Source organism: Portunus trituberculatus, chromosome 28, assembly GCF_017591435.1.
Source record: "Portunus trituberculatus isolate SZX2019 chromosome 28, ASM1759143v1, whole genome shotgun sequence".
Lineage (NCBI taxonomy): Eukaryota > Metazoa > Arthropoda > Malacostraca > Decapoda > Portunidae > Portunus > Portunus trituberculatus.
The window spans coordinates 6,446,056-6,462,637 of NC_059282.1; the positions used below are offsets into that span (position 1 = coordinate 6,446,056).

Below are 16,582 nucleotides of genomic sequence, written 5' to 3' on the forward strand. Positions count from 1 at the left end.
TGGAGGTGAAGTGTAGAAGTGTTTGAGAATACGAGCCTTAGTAAGTCTTAAGGCCTCAAATGGTGCATGATTAAGATAGACCCATATTTTTCACCCGCACGTGCACCATGACTATTTTCAAAGCCCACAGAGATATTTAGCTGCTTTATGAATAGTGTTTCTCCTGTTAAAAATGTAGATATCTGGTTCTTCTGTCTCTGGAACCTCAAAAACTAGTGTAACTTATTTTTTTTTTTTTTTAATGTGGTGTAAGCGATGGCTGAAGTGTTTTATAGGATATGGACCAGAATGCAATTGGAAACTATAAACTCATATGTAACTGGAAATAGAGGTTCAGTTTGAAATGGAGGTGTATAAAAGAGTGAGAGGGAGGCAATATAGGACACAAAAACGTACCGATGCCTTACAGATACTCACGAATGCAAAGTTAAGCGCATTTCCCTGTACATTTCCTACATTTCAAGGCAAACACTGGTGCGGGTTCAGATCCACAGTGAGGCAAGAGAGGGGGAGTGGGTGTTTTTTGTCCCTTAAATTTGCAACTCAACTGACTTTTAGAGATGGGCGGCGAGGGGCTCTCGGCGCACCCTATTGTCCCTGTAACGACACTCCTCCCTAAGTCGGGGATTTTCTGGCTCGTGTGTTCAGAAAGTGACTGTGAAATCGGAAGAGGGACGCTCGGAATAACCACCCGCTCCACTCTCTCTCCACAGGATGGCCTTTTAGACTCCATTCTGCCTTATATGGTGTCCTCCCTTAACCTGGCCGGCGCCACCACCCTCACGCCCACACCCACCGCCGCCAAGACCCCCGCTAAAGGCAACTCCCTCACCCCAGCCTCAACAAACTCGTGGTATGCAAGAACTCCCCGTCATCGTGTCATGGGAGCGTGAATAAGCGCCTTACTTGCAAAAACTACTCGAAATTTGAATACCAGCATAATATGAGGGAGTTTTTACCTTTTCTCTCTCTCTCTCTCTCTCTCTCTCTCTCTCTCTCTCTCTCTCTCTCTCTCTCTCTCTCTCTCTCTCTCTCTCTCTCTCTCTCTCTCTCTCTCTCTCTCTCTCTCTCTCTCTCTCTCTCTCTCTCTCTCTCTCTCTCTCTCTCTCTCTCTCTCTCTCTCTCTCTTCCCGCAGCAAGTCGCCAAGAGGAGAGGGAAGCTCCAGATATTCCCCGACGCACTCCTCCAACACACTCGCCGTGCCTGTCCCGAAGGAGGAGCCCCGCCCACCCCCGCCTCCTGCAGCCACTCAGTCAGTATACAGAAGCACTCCAGACAGAAGGTACAGATGCTACTACTACTATTACTACTACTACAACTACTACTACTACTACTACTACTACTACTATGGATACTTTTTTGAAATTGCAGGAGCTCTGTCAAAGGGTGACATAAATGAATAAGAGAAAAGGGTTTGTTGGAGGTACCACTTTCTCAGCAAGACAGTTCGAAAACAAGTCCAAAATTAGTGTGAATTATCAATGTTTCCTCTCTCTCTCTCTCTCTCTCTCTCTCTCTCTCTCTCTCTCTCTCTCTCAGCCCCGCCATAGTGATCCACGTGTGTGATGAAGCTCGTGGATTGCGTCAGGATTTCAGCTGTCCGCGTGACCTTCTGATCCACCACATAGGATACTTCGCTGATGTCACGGCTGGTAAGGATCGTCTCTCCTCTCTCTCTCTCTCTCTCTCTCTCTCTCTCTCTCTCTCTCTCTCTCTCTCTCTCTCTTATCTCTTATTCGTATTTTCTCTTATTTACCCATATTTCTTATGTCTTTTTCAACTTTTTCTTACTTTTTTAATTTTCATTATGTATCTTGTGTTTTTCTTTGTGTTTCTTATGATTTTCTTTCTTTTTAATGCTCGCGTGTGCTTATTGTTCTCTGTGTTCTCGTGTTCTCGTGTCCCCGTGGTCAGGTCAGCGGCTGGAGGACGTGGATATCTCGGTGCACTGTGACGTGACCATCTTCGAGTGGCTGCTGCGGTGGGTCAAGCAGGGCCAGACTGAGGACCACGTTGCCCCTGTCCTAGGTGAGGAAGTTGGGTCACTTTCACCTTCTTCAATTTCATCACTTTCTCTCTCTTTCGATTTCTCAATTTCCTTTCTCTTTTTTTTTTTTTTGTTCCTCTTTATTTTAGTTATCTTTATTGTTTTCTTTTTTTGCCTTTTTTCCAGTGCACTAGAAGTAAAGTACGGAATCTTTATCAGCGTCTACAAAAGAGGAGGCGAAAAGAAAGAATGCATTTCGTCATTTCAAGCCAGTATGGTGTTTGGAGATGGCTGTGGAATAAGAAAAGATAACTCTGATACCTCTGAGTAGAAATGAATCAGAAAATATGTGACGAGTAGCAGAGAAATGGTTACCTAACTTCACATAACTACTTTTTCATGTAAGAGTGGAAAGCTGGCCAAGGGCAACATAAAACGAAAACAGAGGCCCACTTAGTTGCTAGTCCCCTTACAGGTCTGAGAGAATTAGCCAAATAAAGGGATAAATGTCTCGAAATCTCCCTCTTAATTGAAGTTAAGTCATAGGAAGCTGGAAGTACAGAAGCAAGTAGGGAGTTCCAGAGTTTACTAGAAAAAGTATGAATGATTGAGATACTAGAGCAAAATAAACTTCCAAAAAAAACTTGTAGCCAAAGAAAATAACGCAGTAGTGAAAGTATTAAAACCATTATCATCTTTTACTTCCATCATTTGTCTAACCATCGTCATCCCGCCAGAACCCAAGACTGCCGTGTCCATCCTCATCTCGGCGGAATTCCTGAAGATGACGCCGCTGGTGGAGGAGGTTCTTCAGTACGTCCATGACAACATCAACCTTATATTGGAGGCTCAAGTCAACCTCACCTGTCTCTCTGATGCTGTTTTGTCCAGGTGAGAAAGGGAAAGGAGGGAATTGGAATGTCTTTTGTTTACGGTGAGGGGTTTGGAATGTGGTAGAATCCATATAGAAATACAGGAAAAGAAGCAACAAGTAGTAAAAGTGAAGGACAAAAATTAGACTTAGAAACAATTGATGTTAATATAGTTACTTAAGCGAAGGATGAGAGGAATTTTTAACCCTTCAGTACCATGACGTGTTTTCTTATTCATTCTGCTTACTATTTGGAGATTCTAAACAGCTTCAGAAACTTATGTAGGGGTTGAAATAGTGAAGACTCTTGCCATTAATCTTCTGACCTCTATAGACCCTTCCTAATGTAAATGAAATCGTCTAATCATACCCAAAACTCGTGGTAAAAATGCGTCCCAATACTGAAGAGGTTAATAGTGTTAATGGTGGAAGAGGATCATGGGAAATTTGGGAGTAAATGATGTAAGAATGTAAATTGTGCAGAAGACAAAGACAAAGAAGGATATTTTATGTAGAGGTGGATGAGGAAAATTAATGAAAGTTTGGAAATGGATAACGTTATGATGTGTATAGCAGAAAAGGGAAAGAAAAGAATGCGAAACAAATATAGTGGTTGAAAAGAAAGATTACAGGTATTATTGGAAACGATAGAAGCTGCAATACATAATAAAAGGGAAAGAAAAGAAAATGACACGCAAAAAAAGCTAGACACCAAAAAAGAAAGCTTGTGAGGAACGAAAAAACAAAATAACACTATACTTACATAATCTTTGGCTTCTGAGATAGGTAATGTGTTCGAATCATCCAAATTTCCCTTTTCTATCACAGGCTGGCTCGTCTCTTCACTCACTGGGAGCTGGAGGGGGTGAGGGATCGCAGGGACAGGATTCTCAACAAGCTGTATGCGAGGTTCCTGCAGGCGCTGTGTGACGTGACCTCCTCGCCCTCCAGGGGATATTCAAGACAGCCGGGACGCTCTACAGGTGAAAGGAGACTGGGAAGTAATGAGGAAAGAGAGGCAAGAATAGTGTGAAATTGTGGAGTCTTATAAGGGAAAGGATATATTAGAAATTAGCATGGGATGTGATTTTATTTGGTTTTCTTGTTTTATTTAGGTGTTGTGACTGTGGGCAGCTTGTGACGCGAGAGGTGGAGCGTCTAGTCACCTGTGTGGCATCTAACACCATCGTCACCGCCACTGGCCAAGTGTACTACTCACACACCAGGTAACACTTCAGTCACCATCACGTCTTTACTTAACACAGCAACGTCATCTTCATTAGTCAAGCATAGCCGGTATCAATAATTATGTATGTTGTTATTCAGCCTGTATTTAGAAGTAGTCTACTCTCTTACCACAATTATTTTTAAGGGCCACGGAGATGAATAACCGGGTTTTCAAGGGTGTTCCTATTGAAAATAATGTAGAAATGTCGTTAATCTCTCACTAGAACCACAGAACACTCTTGAAAACCCGTGTCACTTCAACTAGAGCCATTTGAAAGCAGTCGCAATGTTGTGTGAGACGGAAACGTTTCATAATGGCGTCCTTATTTTTCACACCCAGGGATGGAAACTGGAGCCTGACTGACCACGTGAAGCAACTCAAACTGGACATGAAGATGTGGAGGCTCGTTTACTGGAGGCTCTGGGGACAGGTTTGTGTGTGTGTGTGTGTGTGTGTGTGTGTGTGTGTGTGTGTGTGTGTGGGTGCTTGAGTAATTTTTCTCGTATCTTTATTCCTTCTTCCCCTTCTCTTTTTCCACATTTGTGCTTTACTTTTTCCTTCTCCTCCTTCTCCTCCTCCTTCTCCTCCTCATTCTCCTCCTCCTGCTGCTTTTCTTCCCCCTCTTATTTCTTTATTTATTTAATTTCCTTATTCCTTGTTTTACTACTTCTACTCTTCTTCTTCCTCCTCATCATCCTCTTCGTCCTCTCCTTTTATTACTACTACAATTGAATCCTCCTTATAATTTTCACATTTTACCTGTCCTCTCCTATTCTTCTCTTTTTTGCTCTTTCCATATTTTATTTATTAGATCCTTTTAGTTATTTATCTTTCTACGGTTAGGTTGTGGCGCCTTATGACCTCGGTTGTTGCTGCGCCTAACCTCAATCACTTACTCACTGTACTCCTTTAATAAAGTCACCACCACGCCACAGGTACACTTCCTTCCCTGCTCTACCTGCGGCGCTGTCTTTCCGGGGTATGAGATGCGCATGTGCCGTATTCACCCGCTTGACGCTTCCTCCTGTGACATGGATCAGATTTTGGCCAGCGATACACACCCCTGTTGCGGAGCACGGGCACTGCGTTTCTCCCCTCTCCCAGTCAGGAATGTGAGTAAGAGCCCTCGGGAAGTGTGAGTTCCTAGTGAGTGTGTTCTTGTTTTTGTGTGTGTTTGAAGTGAGAGTAATGGGAGTTTATGAGTTGCATCAGTGATTTTTTTTCTCTCCCACCTCTCCTACCGTAAGAAATGTGAGAGTTTGTAGTGAGAGTGTTCAAGAATATTTCGTGTGTTTGCAGTGGGTATAATGTGGATGGATTTCACTGTTACGGTTGTTTAGCTCTCTTCTTCTCTGTCTTTTAACTCTTCTACATCCTCTCACTCGTCCAAAGGGTTGCCAGGTGACTGAGCACACTGTCCAACTGAGTCACGGCGGGGATGAAGACTTGTGGGGCCCCATCCCTCACATATACGACGACCTCCTCACTTTCCAACAGCTGGCGTGCCTGGAACCCTCATCACAGGTGTCCAAAGAGGCCGAGGTGAGTTACTGGCCCTCGTGAGTTTTGATTACATGTGGATTGTTAGGTAATGAAAAACATGAAGAATGGTATACGTATCAAGAGTGTGTGTGTGTGTGTGTGTGTGTGTGTGTGTGTGTGTGTGTGTGTGTGTGTGTGTGTGTGGGTATTCACAGGACGTGTTGTGGGCCGGGGTGCCACTGGTGCCGTTCAACAGGGCCGATCGCAGCCTCCTGGACCGCTCCTGGCTGTCCCATTACCTGCATGGTGAGTCACGTCATGCATCGTAGCATTATTTTGAATCTATGTTTACTTCATTTGTCGTTACGCCTCTTGCAGTCTGACTACCTGCTTACAGAAACATTTCGATAAAGCTACGTGTATCACCACTATGGGCAGGAAGTTCATGTCCGAGCTTGTCTATCGCAGCAGGTGAACGGGAGGGACAGCCAGCAGGGAAGGCGCCGGTGGGAGAGAGCAACACCGTGGTCCCGAGTCAGGGTGTGGTGGTGAGCAGCGTCGGGGTGAGCAGCGAGAGTTCATCGGACGAGGAGGAAGGAGGCAGCCGTGCGCGTATCAGCATGCGACTCAAAGCCAATCTAATCCGTCGGGCGAACAGAGCGAGACGCACCATTGCTTGCGAGTGCGTGAGACGCTAGTTTTATTTGTTTTAGATATCTTTTTACATGTATTGTTTGCATTATCTTTAGAATGATAGGAGTGTTTGATATCCCAGCTGAGGCATCTTACAAAAGCAGTGTTGTACTGTAGGTAGGCTACACATGCATCTTCACCACTCCCATTAATACTACACAGCAAGATTTCCAGTGATCGGCGCTATTACAGAGTGATGGTGGAGCAGAGCCTGCGCTGGGATGCGGGCAGGTCGACGCGACACAACCAGGACGCCCAGAGGGAGCGAGAAAGTCGTGTTCTGAGAGACCTAACCTCGTGGCTGACCTTAGCTGCACCCAACACACACGATGCGACCCACAACACTCAGAAGGGCCACCGGGGCCGCCCGGACCGCCGCAAGGAGTGCTCCAGTGGCCCCGACCCTGGATGTTACTACAGGCTGGAGGCAGAGTTTAGGGAACGCCATGGCGGCCACTCCCATGGGCAAGGCGGCGGTGGCGGCGGCACCTTCAGGGCAAAGGTGCAAGCCATATCCAGAATCAAGTTGAGGCTGAGGCACCGCGCTGCCTTCTCTGCCTCCCGCTAGCACCGCGGCCACAGCCCGCACCAAAACGGGCTGTGGCGGGGAAACTCTGAACATGAAGCTTGTCCTCGCAGCCTCAGCTCTTCGCGACAGACTTGTTTTCCGCACCTGTATTCGTGTCTCTTACTTGGGTGGCGCGCCGCCAGACCTGCCACGCCAGCCCGGCCATCCTTCCTTCCTCCCTTGCCGCCTGTAGCACCGCGTGGCAGGACGCCTGAAAGTTCCTTGGTATGGGCAGCTCGGGACAGAAAGAGTGAATCGTCCACATAGGAGGTGGTGGTGGTGGTAGTGGTGGCTCTGGAAGGCGTGAAAAGCAGCAACACCCATTATCTTTCTTGCACTTAGTTTCCTGTACACACTGACCGCTTTCAATACTCAGCTGTTGTCTTGTAGCAATACTCGCTGTAGCCTCGCCATAGCAAGAAAGTCTCATACAGTTGAAACTCACTACAAGGAATACTGTACTTAATGAATACTTGTATATAGACATTACAAATAACCACATCGACAAAAGACATCCCTTCTCGCGGCATTGACATCTAGATGTCATGTTAAGACGAATAAACATGGATCTCACAGTTTGCAACTCTCTTAACTGAATTATCCTTACAACTCAGAATAGAAAATGAAGTATATCTTACATTATAGAAAACATAACACCGGAAGGGGCAACATAACTACTTTTCAAGTGATGGTAGGGCACAAATCATATATATTTTACCTTTAAATTTCAATATAATTTTTCTTATCCTCACCAGAACAAACAAGGCGCAGAAAAGAAGCCATGCTAAAAAAAATTCTACAACTCAGGATTTTACAACTTTTGTTTCGAGACCCAAACAATCCTTGTGTACCATGCAATGTAATAATCAACGTCTGGCAACTCTCCTTACCATTGTATTTAAACTATTTTTACCAAATTAACCCAAAAATATAGAATGCACAAAAAACATAGATAAACTGTTACAAAGTCATAACCTGCGTGGAATAAACCAGAACAATAATATGAATAACCCAGCGGTCTCTGTCTGGAGGAAACGTGAAGGCGAAAGGAAAAGCGGCAATATCACAGCATTTTCACAGCTCAGTGATTTCACACAGCACCTCAGCTCTGTCTGGCGTGAAGGAACAGGTGACTAGAACAGCTCTGACTGAGGTGTGTGTATATTTCTCTTTATTATTATTATTTTTATCGTCTTCCACTTCTCCCCATCCTCCTCCTCTTAGCTCTCCTTTCTCTTCCTCATTTCTGTCTTCCTTGTTCTTTACTCTTTTCATTCCTCTTATCCTCTCTTCCTTATCTGCTTTGTTCTCCTTCTAGCTCTCCTGTTTCTTCCTCTTATATCTATTCATTGTTCTCCATTTGGCACTACCATAGTATAGACATCCCGTCAATGTGGGGCTTATAATAGTGAAGACTTTTGCCATTAATCTTCAGACTTCCATAGAGCCTTCAAATATAAATAAAATCATATAATCGCACCGGAAATTCATGATAAAAATGTGTTCCAGTACTGAAGTGGTTAACAGCCAAAGATGTCCTAAAATAAGATAATCCTTATTCTAACATCCCCAGACTGCCACTTGACAACCTCCTATTGTCTATCAAGTTAATCAGATCCAAAATCACATCCATACTGCCTGGAAATGTCCTGAACTGCCGTAATGACCCAAAGCATCAAGGAATTGGTCTATGAAGCATTTTGAACCCCTCTGAGATTCGTAGACCAATACCTTGATGCTTTTAGGGTTGTTACACTGCCACTTAATAGGTAAAAATATCCTAAAACTGCAACAGTCTTGCCCTAATACCCAAAAGTCTATCCTAAAATTATGTTCTACCCTAACAAAGACATCTCTCCCTCCTGCAGGACACAGCACTGCAGTCACACAGGCAGGACCATAAGAGGAAGGAAAAGGAGCACCAAGAGTGTGACCAGGGCCATGGCGATAGGGGCCACTTTAGGGAATGGGAAAAAGGCTGACCAGGAGACCAACAGAGGAGAGAGGAGTAAGTGAGAGTGAGAATTAGTGTGTGAAGGAGAGTTTGTATGGGAAGCTAGCAAAGGATAAAGAAATTGAAAAAAAAAAAAAAAAAAAGGATTAAAATAATGAGAGATTTGCCTCATACTATTGCCTGGCTAAACATGAATTGGAGAGAAAGAGAGAGAGAGAGAGAGATTTTATCCACTGAGGTGATGACCTGATAAGATTCTTCCTTAGGTCAAGAGGCGGAAGACTCAAAGTTGTAAAAGGTGTGTGAAATATTTTGTTAATCCTCTCTGCTTCCATCACTACCACTGCTACCACCACCACCACCACCACCACTTTGAAGTCATTGACATTTGTAAACTCTACTATGCAATATCAATATATGAATATCATATTGATTTCAATATTAAAACTTCAATGCTGAAAATGAAATATTAAACCTCTCTCTCTCTCTCTCTCTCTCTCTCTCTCTCTCTCTCTCTCTCTCTCTCTCTCTCTCTCTCTCTCTCTCTCTCTCTCTCTCTCTCTCTCTCTCTATATATATATATATATATATATATATATATATATATATATATATATATATATATATATATATATATATATATATATATATATATATATATATATATATATATATATATATATATATATATATATATATATATATATATATATATATATATATATATATATATATGAAGGATGAGGTGGAGGAGGAGGAGGATGGTGGTTGTTGTGGAGTAGGAGGAGGAGGAGGAAGAAGATCAGAGAGATTGCTATGCTACATTTGCTATGTGAACTGAGAAAATGAAATAAAAATAAAGATCACACACACACACACACACACACACACACACACACACACACACACACACACACACACACACACACACACACACACACACACACACACACACACACACACACACACACGTATTCTGAGGTCACGGGGAGGGACAGGGCATGGACCAGGAGGGGAGGGTCAAGTGGGTGGAGCTTTAAGGCTTAGTTTTTGAGGGAGTTTAACCAATCCAAGGGAACCTGAAGCCTTCACTGGGTGTGGATCTGCCATGTATTGCTACTGGAAAATATATGGGCTAAGATGGCAAGGAGTTTACTGGTCGCATCTGTACAATATATTTAAATCCTTCCTTTCCTTCCAGTGACAGAAAATATTTTATACCTTACTTTTCCATTCATTAAATTATAGCAAAGAGGAAGATAATGCTTGATGTATCACAAGCATTTTAGTAGTTCTTTTCTTTCTAGAGACAGGAATCATAGACCTCACTATTTTGCATTACTTTATTATTTATGGCTAGTGGCTCAGAAATTCCCTTTGCTTACAGAGACAAAGGGGGGGACAGACAGATGAGACAAGTGAAAGAGATCCCAGAGGTCAGAGTCAAGCATGAAGGCAGAAGAGTGAGGAGATGGTGGTGGAGCCGTGAAAAGAAGAAATGAAATATATATATGATGATACTTTGTAAATAGACCCCCCTCCAAAGACACTGGATAGTTTAGTGGTTATTATTCTCGGTTGAACTGAGAATGCCTGGGTTTGAGTCCTGGGTATGGCGAGGCAAAAGGGTGAGTCTCAATGTATATGTTCACCTAACAGCAAGTAGGTACGGAATGCATCTCATGGGACTGTGGCCTTATTATCTAGGTGTGTGTTGTGTGATGTGGTCCCAGTCCTACCCAAAGATCAACCAGTATGAACTCTCAGCTCATTCTGGCTGGGTTGACAAGCAGATGACTGTGATGAATTATACACACACAACCTAAAAGACAATGCACATCACTCACTTCATTGTCTCCACACAGGAAGAAGAAATGAAAGAACAGGTGAAGAAGCTGCAGTTTCTAGAGATTTGGCCAGGAAGAGGGCTGAGGAGGAGGCATTGAGTCACCCCTAAGTACTGTCAAAGGAGGAGAGGGCAGCTGAAGATCTCAAAAGCCTCCAGGAACAAGTAAGTGTTATCTGTAGTCTTAGACACCTTGTTCTCTCACTAGGTTGGTTCTCATTGGCTATAGAGATGATGCATTGGTTTTGTTGTGTTTTGTATTTTAATGCCATGACTTTTTTATTACAGTGTATAGATTTGGTCTTTGTTTAGTGGCTATAGAAGTGAATTTCTTATCTTGATGTCATATGAGGTTTATTTTATTGATTATTGAAGATGGTCAAAGTAGTCAGAAATCTATATGATGAGAATGTAGTGCAATTTTCAATAGGAGACATAAGCACAGTATGAATGAGGAACAATATAGGAATGAGACAAGATTGTCACATCCCCAGTACTGTTCATCTTATACCTACCTGGAGGAACTGATGGTCAGGATAGGGAAGTCAGGGAAAGAACAGGATGGACATGGACAGGTGTATGGGAATGAATTCATCCATTTTGCATTGATTACTATGGGAAAAATAGCTTTGGTTTATAACATTTGGATTGTGAGTGGCATTCAGGAATTAATTAAGTTTGAGCTTCCATTGTTTATGGTTTTTAGAATGCTAGATGCCTGATTGCATTAATTTTTGGTGTGAGATAAGCATTACAGCACATCATTGATATTTGCTGTGTTGGCATTGTACTAAAACCACATTGCTTTTTTTCTTTTATTATGTTCCTGCATGTATTCTCTGGGATGTGGTAAGGATGCAGTTGCTCTTCTTCCTTATCCTGTCTGTGCTGCACAAGAGGATCAGTGTGTGACAGTCTGCTATGCATTTTATTTATAGCTCCTTGTGCCTTGCTTTGCTCTGTCTTCTCTATATGGTTGTGGAGAGGTTCTTGATTGTTCCTTCCTTTCATCCTGGTGTTTGCTGTGTTAGGGATCAAAGTGTATCAGAGACCACTGCATGTTTTGTTTACTCTTGCACTGATATGCCTTGCCTTTTCATCATGGAAAGGTTACTTGCTCTTGGTTGCCGGTATGCTACACACAGGAAACGGGATACATCAAACCACTATGTCTTTTGTTCATTTATGTTCCTTCCTGCCCGTTGTCGTGCCTCAAGGAAGAATGCATGATTGGTCTTCCCCCTCACTCTGATTTTTGTGGCATGGATAAAGGATGCACCATAAACCAGTATGTGTTTTGCCTGTATTTCTGAATGTGCTTTGTCTCCCCTTGCCATGCTACATTGTAGAAGAGTGGATAGTTATTTTTTCCCTGGTCCTGGTGTTTGCTGTCTTATTGCATGGGGAATCCTGAAACACTAGATATATAAAAGAGCAGAGATAAAGATACTTCTGTGCTAAGGCATTACACAGCCTCCTAATGAATCACTCAGTGTATGTGTTACTTACATATACTAGACAAATTGATGATCAAGAAAAATAGATGTGGCTTTTTTGATTGGTTGACCCACCAGTACAGAGCCACAACATGCCCCAATAGACAGTTCCTTCATCCCACAGGTGGAGGAGGTGGAAGAAAAGGCAGGAAGAGGAGTGCAAGGCTTGGGACTGCATGTACCAGGAGAGGCTGTGAGAGCAGGCCTAGTGGCAGAAGGAACCCCTGGAGCAGGACATAATGGAGGCAGAACAAGGAGGACATGGAGATGGTATGTAAGGAGCAGCTGGAGTGCAGTACAGTGAACAAGCAGTACCTGAGCATTGTCAAGAAGGTACAGAGGCTCAGTGACTGCAAGTTTGTGCTTGACTGGGATGCCAAAAGCACATGGTTGATTATACTATAACAGGCTGTACATCATCAAGTATCTCATTCACTTCTTTTGGCAGAGACACTGGTGGCCTGGGTCTGAAGGAGCAGAAGGTGCAGCCAAGTTTTATAGGAATTACATTGAGCAGTGACACATGCTGGCCGATAAGGACGAGGGGGTGGTCGTCTCAAGAAGGCTGTCAGGCACAGCCACATTGTCTCACCTTAAGATCAAATTATCAGTACCTGTGATGCTTCAAGGCAGGGCATCACATACACAACCTCATTGCTCAGGTTAATATAAGGACATTGAACCAGACTAGTATTTATTTTCCTTACTACAATGTATGCTTAGCACAGGTTCTGCATAGTAGCTTGAATAAGAAAAGTGAACATATAGTGATGTAAATTTTATCACCTGAAGAGAGAGAGGCTGAATGAGATGGCAGGGATGCTACATTTTCCAACTGGATTTCATAACCTTGGAGCAAAATCATCACCAGGTCTAATCTTGTACACAGGAAAAAAAGGAGGAAATGCAACAAAACTGCTGTATAGTTTGCCTTGGGTAAACACACGGGAGCAAATGAAGAGATGACATGCAGGCCTCACATCACATTAGTCCAGGTAGATAAGTAGTATCCTTATGTGAAAGGTTGTCTCCGTAATGTGCATCAAAGGGGTAAGGGAAAGGCAGGCACAGGAAAAAAGAAATGGCTTTACAAATGTGTGAACTTATATAATCTTACCTCCAACACAATGTTCAACAAGGTGTGCTCTTCTGATATCCTACCAACTAAAGTGGAGTGTACCCTCCTGCCTGATCTATGTATGTGTCCTTAACTTATGTGTTGAGGGTGTGAGGTGAGAGGCAAACATTCACTATAACTCTGTATAGCCAGTGTTTTTGTCAAAGAATGTACAAATGAACCAGAATAACTACTTTAAACTAATTGTGAATGAATTGGATAACTGTATTTAAAAACTACAATGCTTTATGGTTAAACTTCTTTGAACAATAGCAGAGAGAATGCAGCATTCCTTTCTTGTCACTGTCCTGAAAAAGAAATGCTCATGTATCCATATCACTGGCTTTCAAATGAAGAATGAACAATTGTAGGAGATCAGAGGACGGAGTATTAGCAAGAAATGCCTTGTGGCAGTCAGACCTTCAGATAGACCTCAATCCACTTGAAGGGCTGTTTGAAGCTCAGCAGGTTTGTCATGGCTTAGGCATCGAGAGAAGTTTAGTTAAAGATGATGGTAATATCTTAATGCCAATGAAGCACATGACTCCTTTCTTGTCAGTTAGTGGGTTGGTATTGTAGGAAGACTAAACTGGGCAGCCATAGATGGTAACTTGCTTAGCACTACTTTGTGGTCAAGGTCACTGGCTAGTACAGTGGTAATGTGTTGGCCTTGTATTGCTAAGGTCACAGATTGAGTCTTGCTTAGGCTTGTGAGTGTAAGCGGTTTACTGGAAGGTTACTGCTATGGTTGGCTGCCACTGAAGAGTTGGCTTGACCTGGCTGATGTTCTGGAGAGCTTTAGATGTGATAGATATAGAAACTTAAACCAATGAACTTTAACTTAACGTTAATATGAACAGCCAAACTTACTCATAATAAAATAATGAACTCACTAATTTCATATACATATATGTATTTGAATAGGGAAACATGATATACATTGCTTGTCCATTCATCACATTGCCAGGAAATAAAATGCAACAAAAAACTGAAATATATACAAGTATTATAAAACATGACCTTATAGTACCACGTTACCAAGAGAGAGAGAGCATCCTTCCCGCCAAATGAGGTAATAAATAAAAGTGACTTGAATTAGAGCGACCACATCAAAATATGAAAAGAAATACCAGGAAGTAAACAAAAGAGAGACAGACTAATACCTACCTACAACTGACAGCTTGAACCAAACAGCTAGTCGAATGCCGTGCCTCGATACCACCTTGATTATTCCCAACACCAGAATTACGGTCATGTTATTAAATTCTCCCTTTCCCTTCCTGTCCTTGTCTCCATCAGCGAGCCAGTATAGAAGTTAAGAACAACCTCGTCACTTTCTTTTGCGCTAGTTCACCTTCAGTACTGGGACGCATTTTTACCATGAGTTTTGGTTATGATTAGACGATTTTATATACATTAGGAAGGGTCTGTGGAAGTGAGAAGATTAATAACTAAAGTCTTCACTCTTTTCATCCCCACATAGGTTTCTGATGCTGTATAAGATCACCAAATAGTAAACGGAATAAAAAGTAAAACGTGTCATGGTACTCAAGAGGTCAATATGCGTGTTCCCATTGATTTGTTACAGTTTAGTGGTTCCCTTACTGGGCAGGGGAGGGTAGAGAGGAGAGGGAGTGAAGTGCTTTGCTTTGGAATCATTGTTTAAGCACTATGTAGTAAAATCAGTACGAGAATGTGTGCGTGTCCTTGCAACCAAGCCAAGCAGCAGCAGCGTGCATCTCACTGAAACAGGCTGATGAAATTAAACACACTTAGTAGGAGGAAAGAAGCGAGTCAGTCAGAGAGATGGGAATAAGATAATTTGTCAGTCAGTCACTATTTACTGATCCCTGTGATATTGCGTCAGCTAAAACATTGACTTAATTTCTGAAACACGGTCGTGACAGTACCATCTTTGTCGTCTAATTCCTTCAGTGCTATGACGAATTTTCATATTTTTCTGGTTTTTATGGATTTATACAGCTTCAAAAAAGTGTGTAGGGATTAAAATAGTGAAGATTCTGGCTATAAATCTTCTGACCTCCATAGACCCTTCCTAATGTCAATAAAATCGTCTAATCATACCCAAATTCATGGTAAAAAATGCGTCCTAGTACTGAAAAAGCTAAGATTCTTTATTCCCATCATAGTGGAGTTAGACATGCGATGACTCTTCTTTCTCTTCTATCTACCGTGACAATAATGATATTGTCACGGCAGATAGAAGAGAAAGAAGAGTTACGATATTGTCAATATCGTAACAATACCTATCCGTAACTCCTTCAGTAATGGGAAACATTTTACCATGAGAATTTTTGGTATGATAACACAATTTCATTTATATTAGTAAGGGTCTAAGGATACTAGAAGATTAATGGTCACAGTCTTCACTATTTCAATGCCCACAGAAGTTTCTGAAGCTGTATTAAATCGCCAAATAGTAAGCAGAATGAATATGAGAATGAGTCATGGTGCTGAATGGGTTAATATCACTGCGACACAATACCGGAATGAACTCATTAACTAAACATTGCACTAAGGCCCGTATTCTGAAACGCTTTGTTCTCTCACCATCACTGCTTTCCAAGGGCTCCAGTTGAAGAATATCATGTTTTTAAGAGTATTTTTATGGTTCTGGTGATAGATTGGTAAGATTTATAGTGTACTAAAGGGAGAAACTGTCTTATAAACCCGGGTAGTTGTTTATGTGGCCTTGGAAAATTATAGTGAGAGGGGAAGACATTTCTAAATACGGGCGTAATACAAAGACACGTGGTACTGAGTTATAACACTCCTGTCTCTGTCTTTCAGGAACAAGAAGCCGACACGTGTCCTATGGGAAATCTCATCATGTCTTGGCCACGCCCTGATGGCTCTCAGGGTACGATGGGCTGAATCCCTTTACGTGGAGGCCATAGTGTGACCCTCAAACCGCCGCCACCACCACCACCACCACCGTTGTCCTATCGACCCGTACTGCTTGAGGGAGAACAGTAAGTTATCCTTTGTTTTTGTTCGCGTAGAGAGAGAGAGAGAGAGAGAGAGAGAGAGAGAGAGAGAGAACTTGTTTACCATTAGAACCTCTCTTTCTCTACTTACTTTTAGAAACAACATAATTTACTACATAATTGCCTTTATAAACGTCCTGTGTCTCGTACCCAGGGGAGAGAGAGAGAGAGAGAGAGAGAGAGAGAGAGAGAGAGAGAGAGAGAGAACCATTACTATCTGTACTGTCATTACTGTCACAACTACCATCATCATCAGTATTTACTCATTAATTTTATTCCTCAAGCTTTAAGTTCCTGGCGACAACAGTAACTTCAGCTTATTCAACGCCAC

At 42.4% G+C, this 16,582-nt stretch overlaps 2 protein-coding genes and 1 long non-coding RNA gene across 4 annotated transcripts in view; all 3 read left to right on the forward strand.

Annotated features, from left to right (window-relative positions):
• The window catches only part of LOC123510129 (uncharacterized protein KIAA1841-like), a 5,648-nt gene extending 1,136 nt beyond the window's left edge, over positions 1-4,512 (forward strand). The window contains exons 4-11 of the mRNA XM_045264963.1: positions 714-853; positions 1,137-1,283; positions 1,541-1,653; positions 1,916-2,029; positions 2,726-2,879; positions 3,688-3,842; positions 3,975-4,085; positions 4,427-4,512. Coding sequence (XP_045120898.1) covers positions 714-853; positions 1,137-1,283; positions 1,541-1,653; positions 1,916-2,029; positions 2,726-2,879; positions 3,688-3,842; positions 3,975-4,000 — 849 coding nt within the window. The 3' untranslated portion in view covers positions 4,001-4,085; positions 4,427-4,512. The remainder of the gene's footprint in view (positions 1-713; positions 854-1,136; positions 1,284-1,540; positions 1,654-1,915; positions 2,030-2,725; positions 2,880-3,687; positions 3,843-3,974; positions 4,086-4,426) is intronic.
• On the forward strand, positions 4,401-6,830 carry LOC123510351 (uncharacterized protein KIAA1841 homolog). Its single transcript, XM_045265426.1, has 6 exons — positions 4,401-4,517; positions 5,023-5,199; positions 5,480-5,646; positions 5,826-5,875; positions 6,041-6,251; positions 6,425-6,830. The coding sequence occupies exons 1-6, from the start codon at positions 4,401-4,403 to the stop codon at positions 6,828-6,830; spliced, it is 1,128 nt and encodes a 375-aa protein (XP_045121361.1).
• Positions 6,831-7,840: 1,010 nt separating this feature from the next.
• On the forward strand, positions 7,841-16,165 carry LOC123510253. Of its 2 annotated transcripts, XR_006676444.1 has the most exons (6): positions 7,841-7,983; positions 8,699-8,838; positions 10,650-10,795; positions 12,251-12,396; positions 12,575-12,788; positions 16,055-16,165. It is a non-coding gene; the product is annotated as an uncharacterized LOC123510253 (long non-coding RNA). The 2 variants fall into 2 exon arrangements; XR_006676443.1 differs by lacking the exon at positions 16,055-16,165 and having other exon boundaries at positions 12,575-12,813.
• The last annotated feature ends 417 nt before the right edge of the window (positions 16,166-16,582 follow it).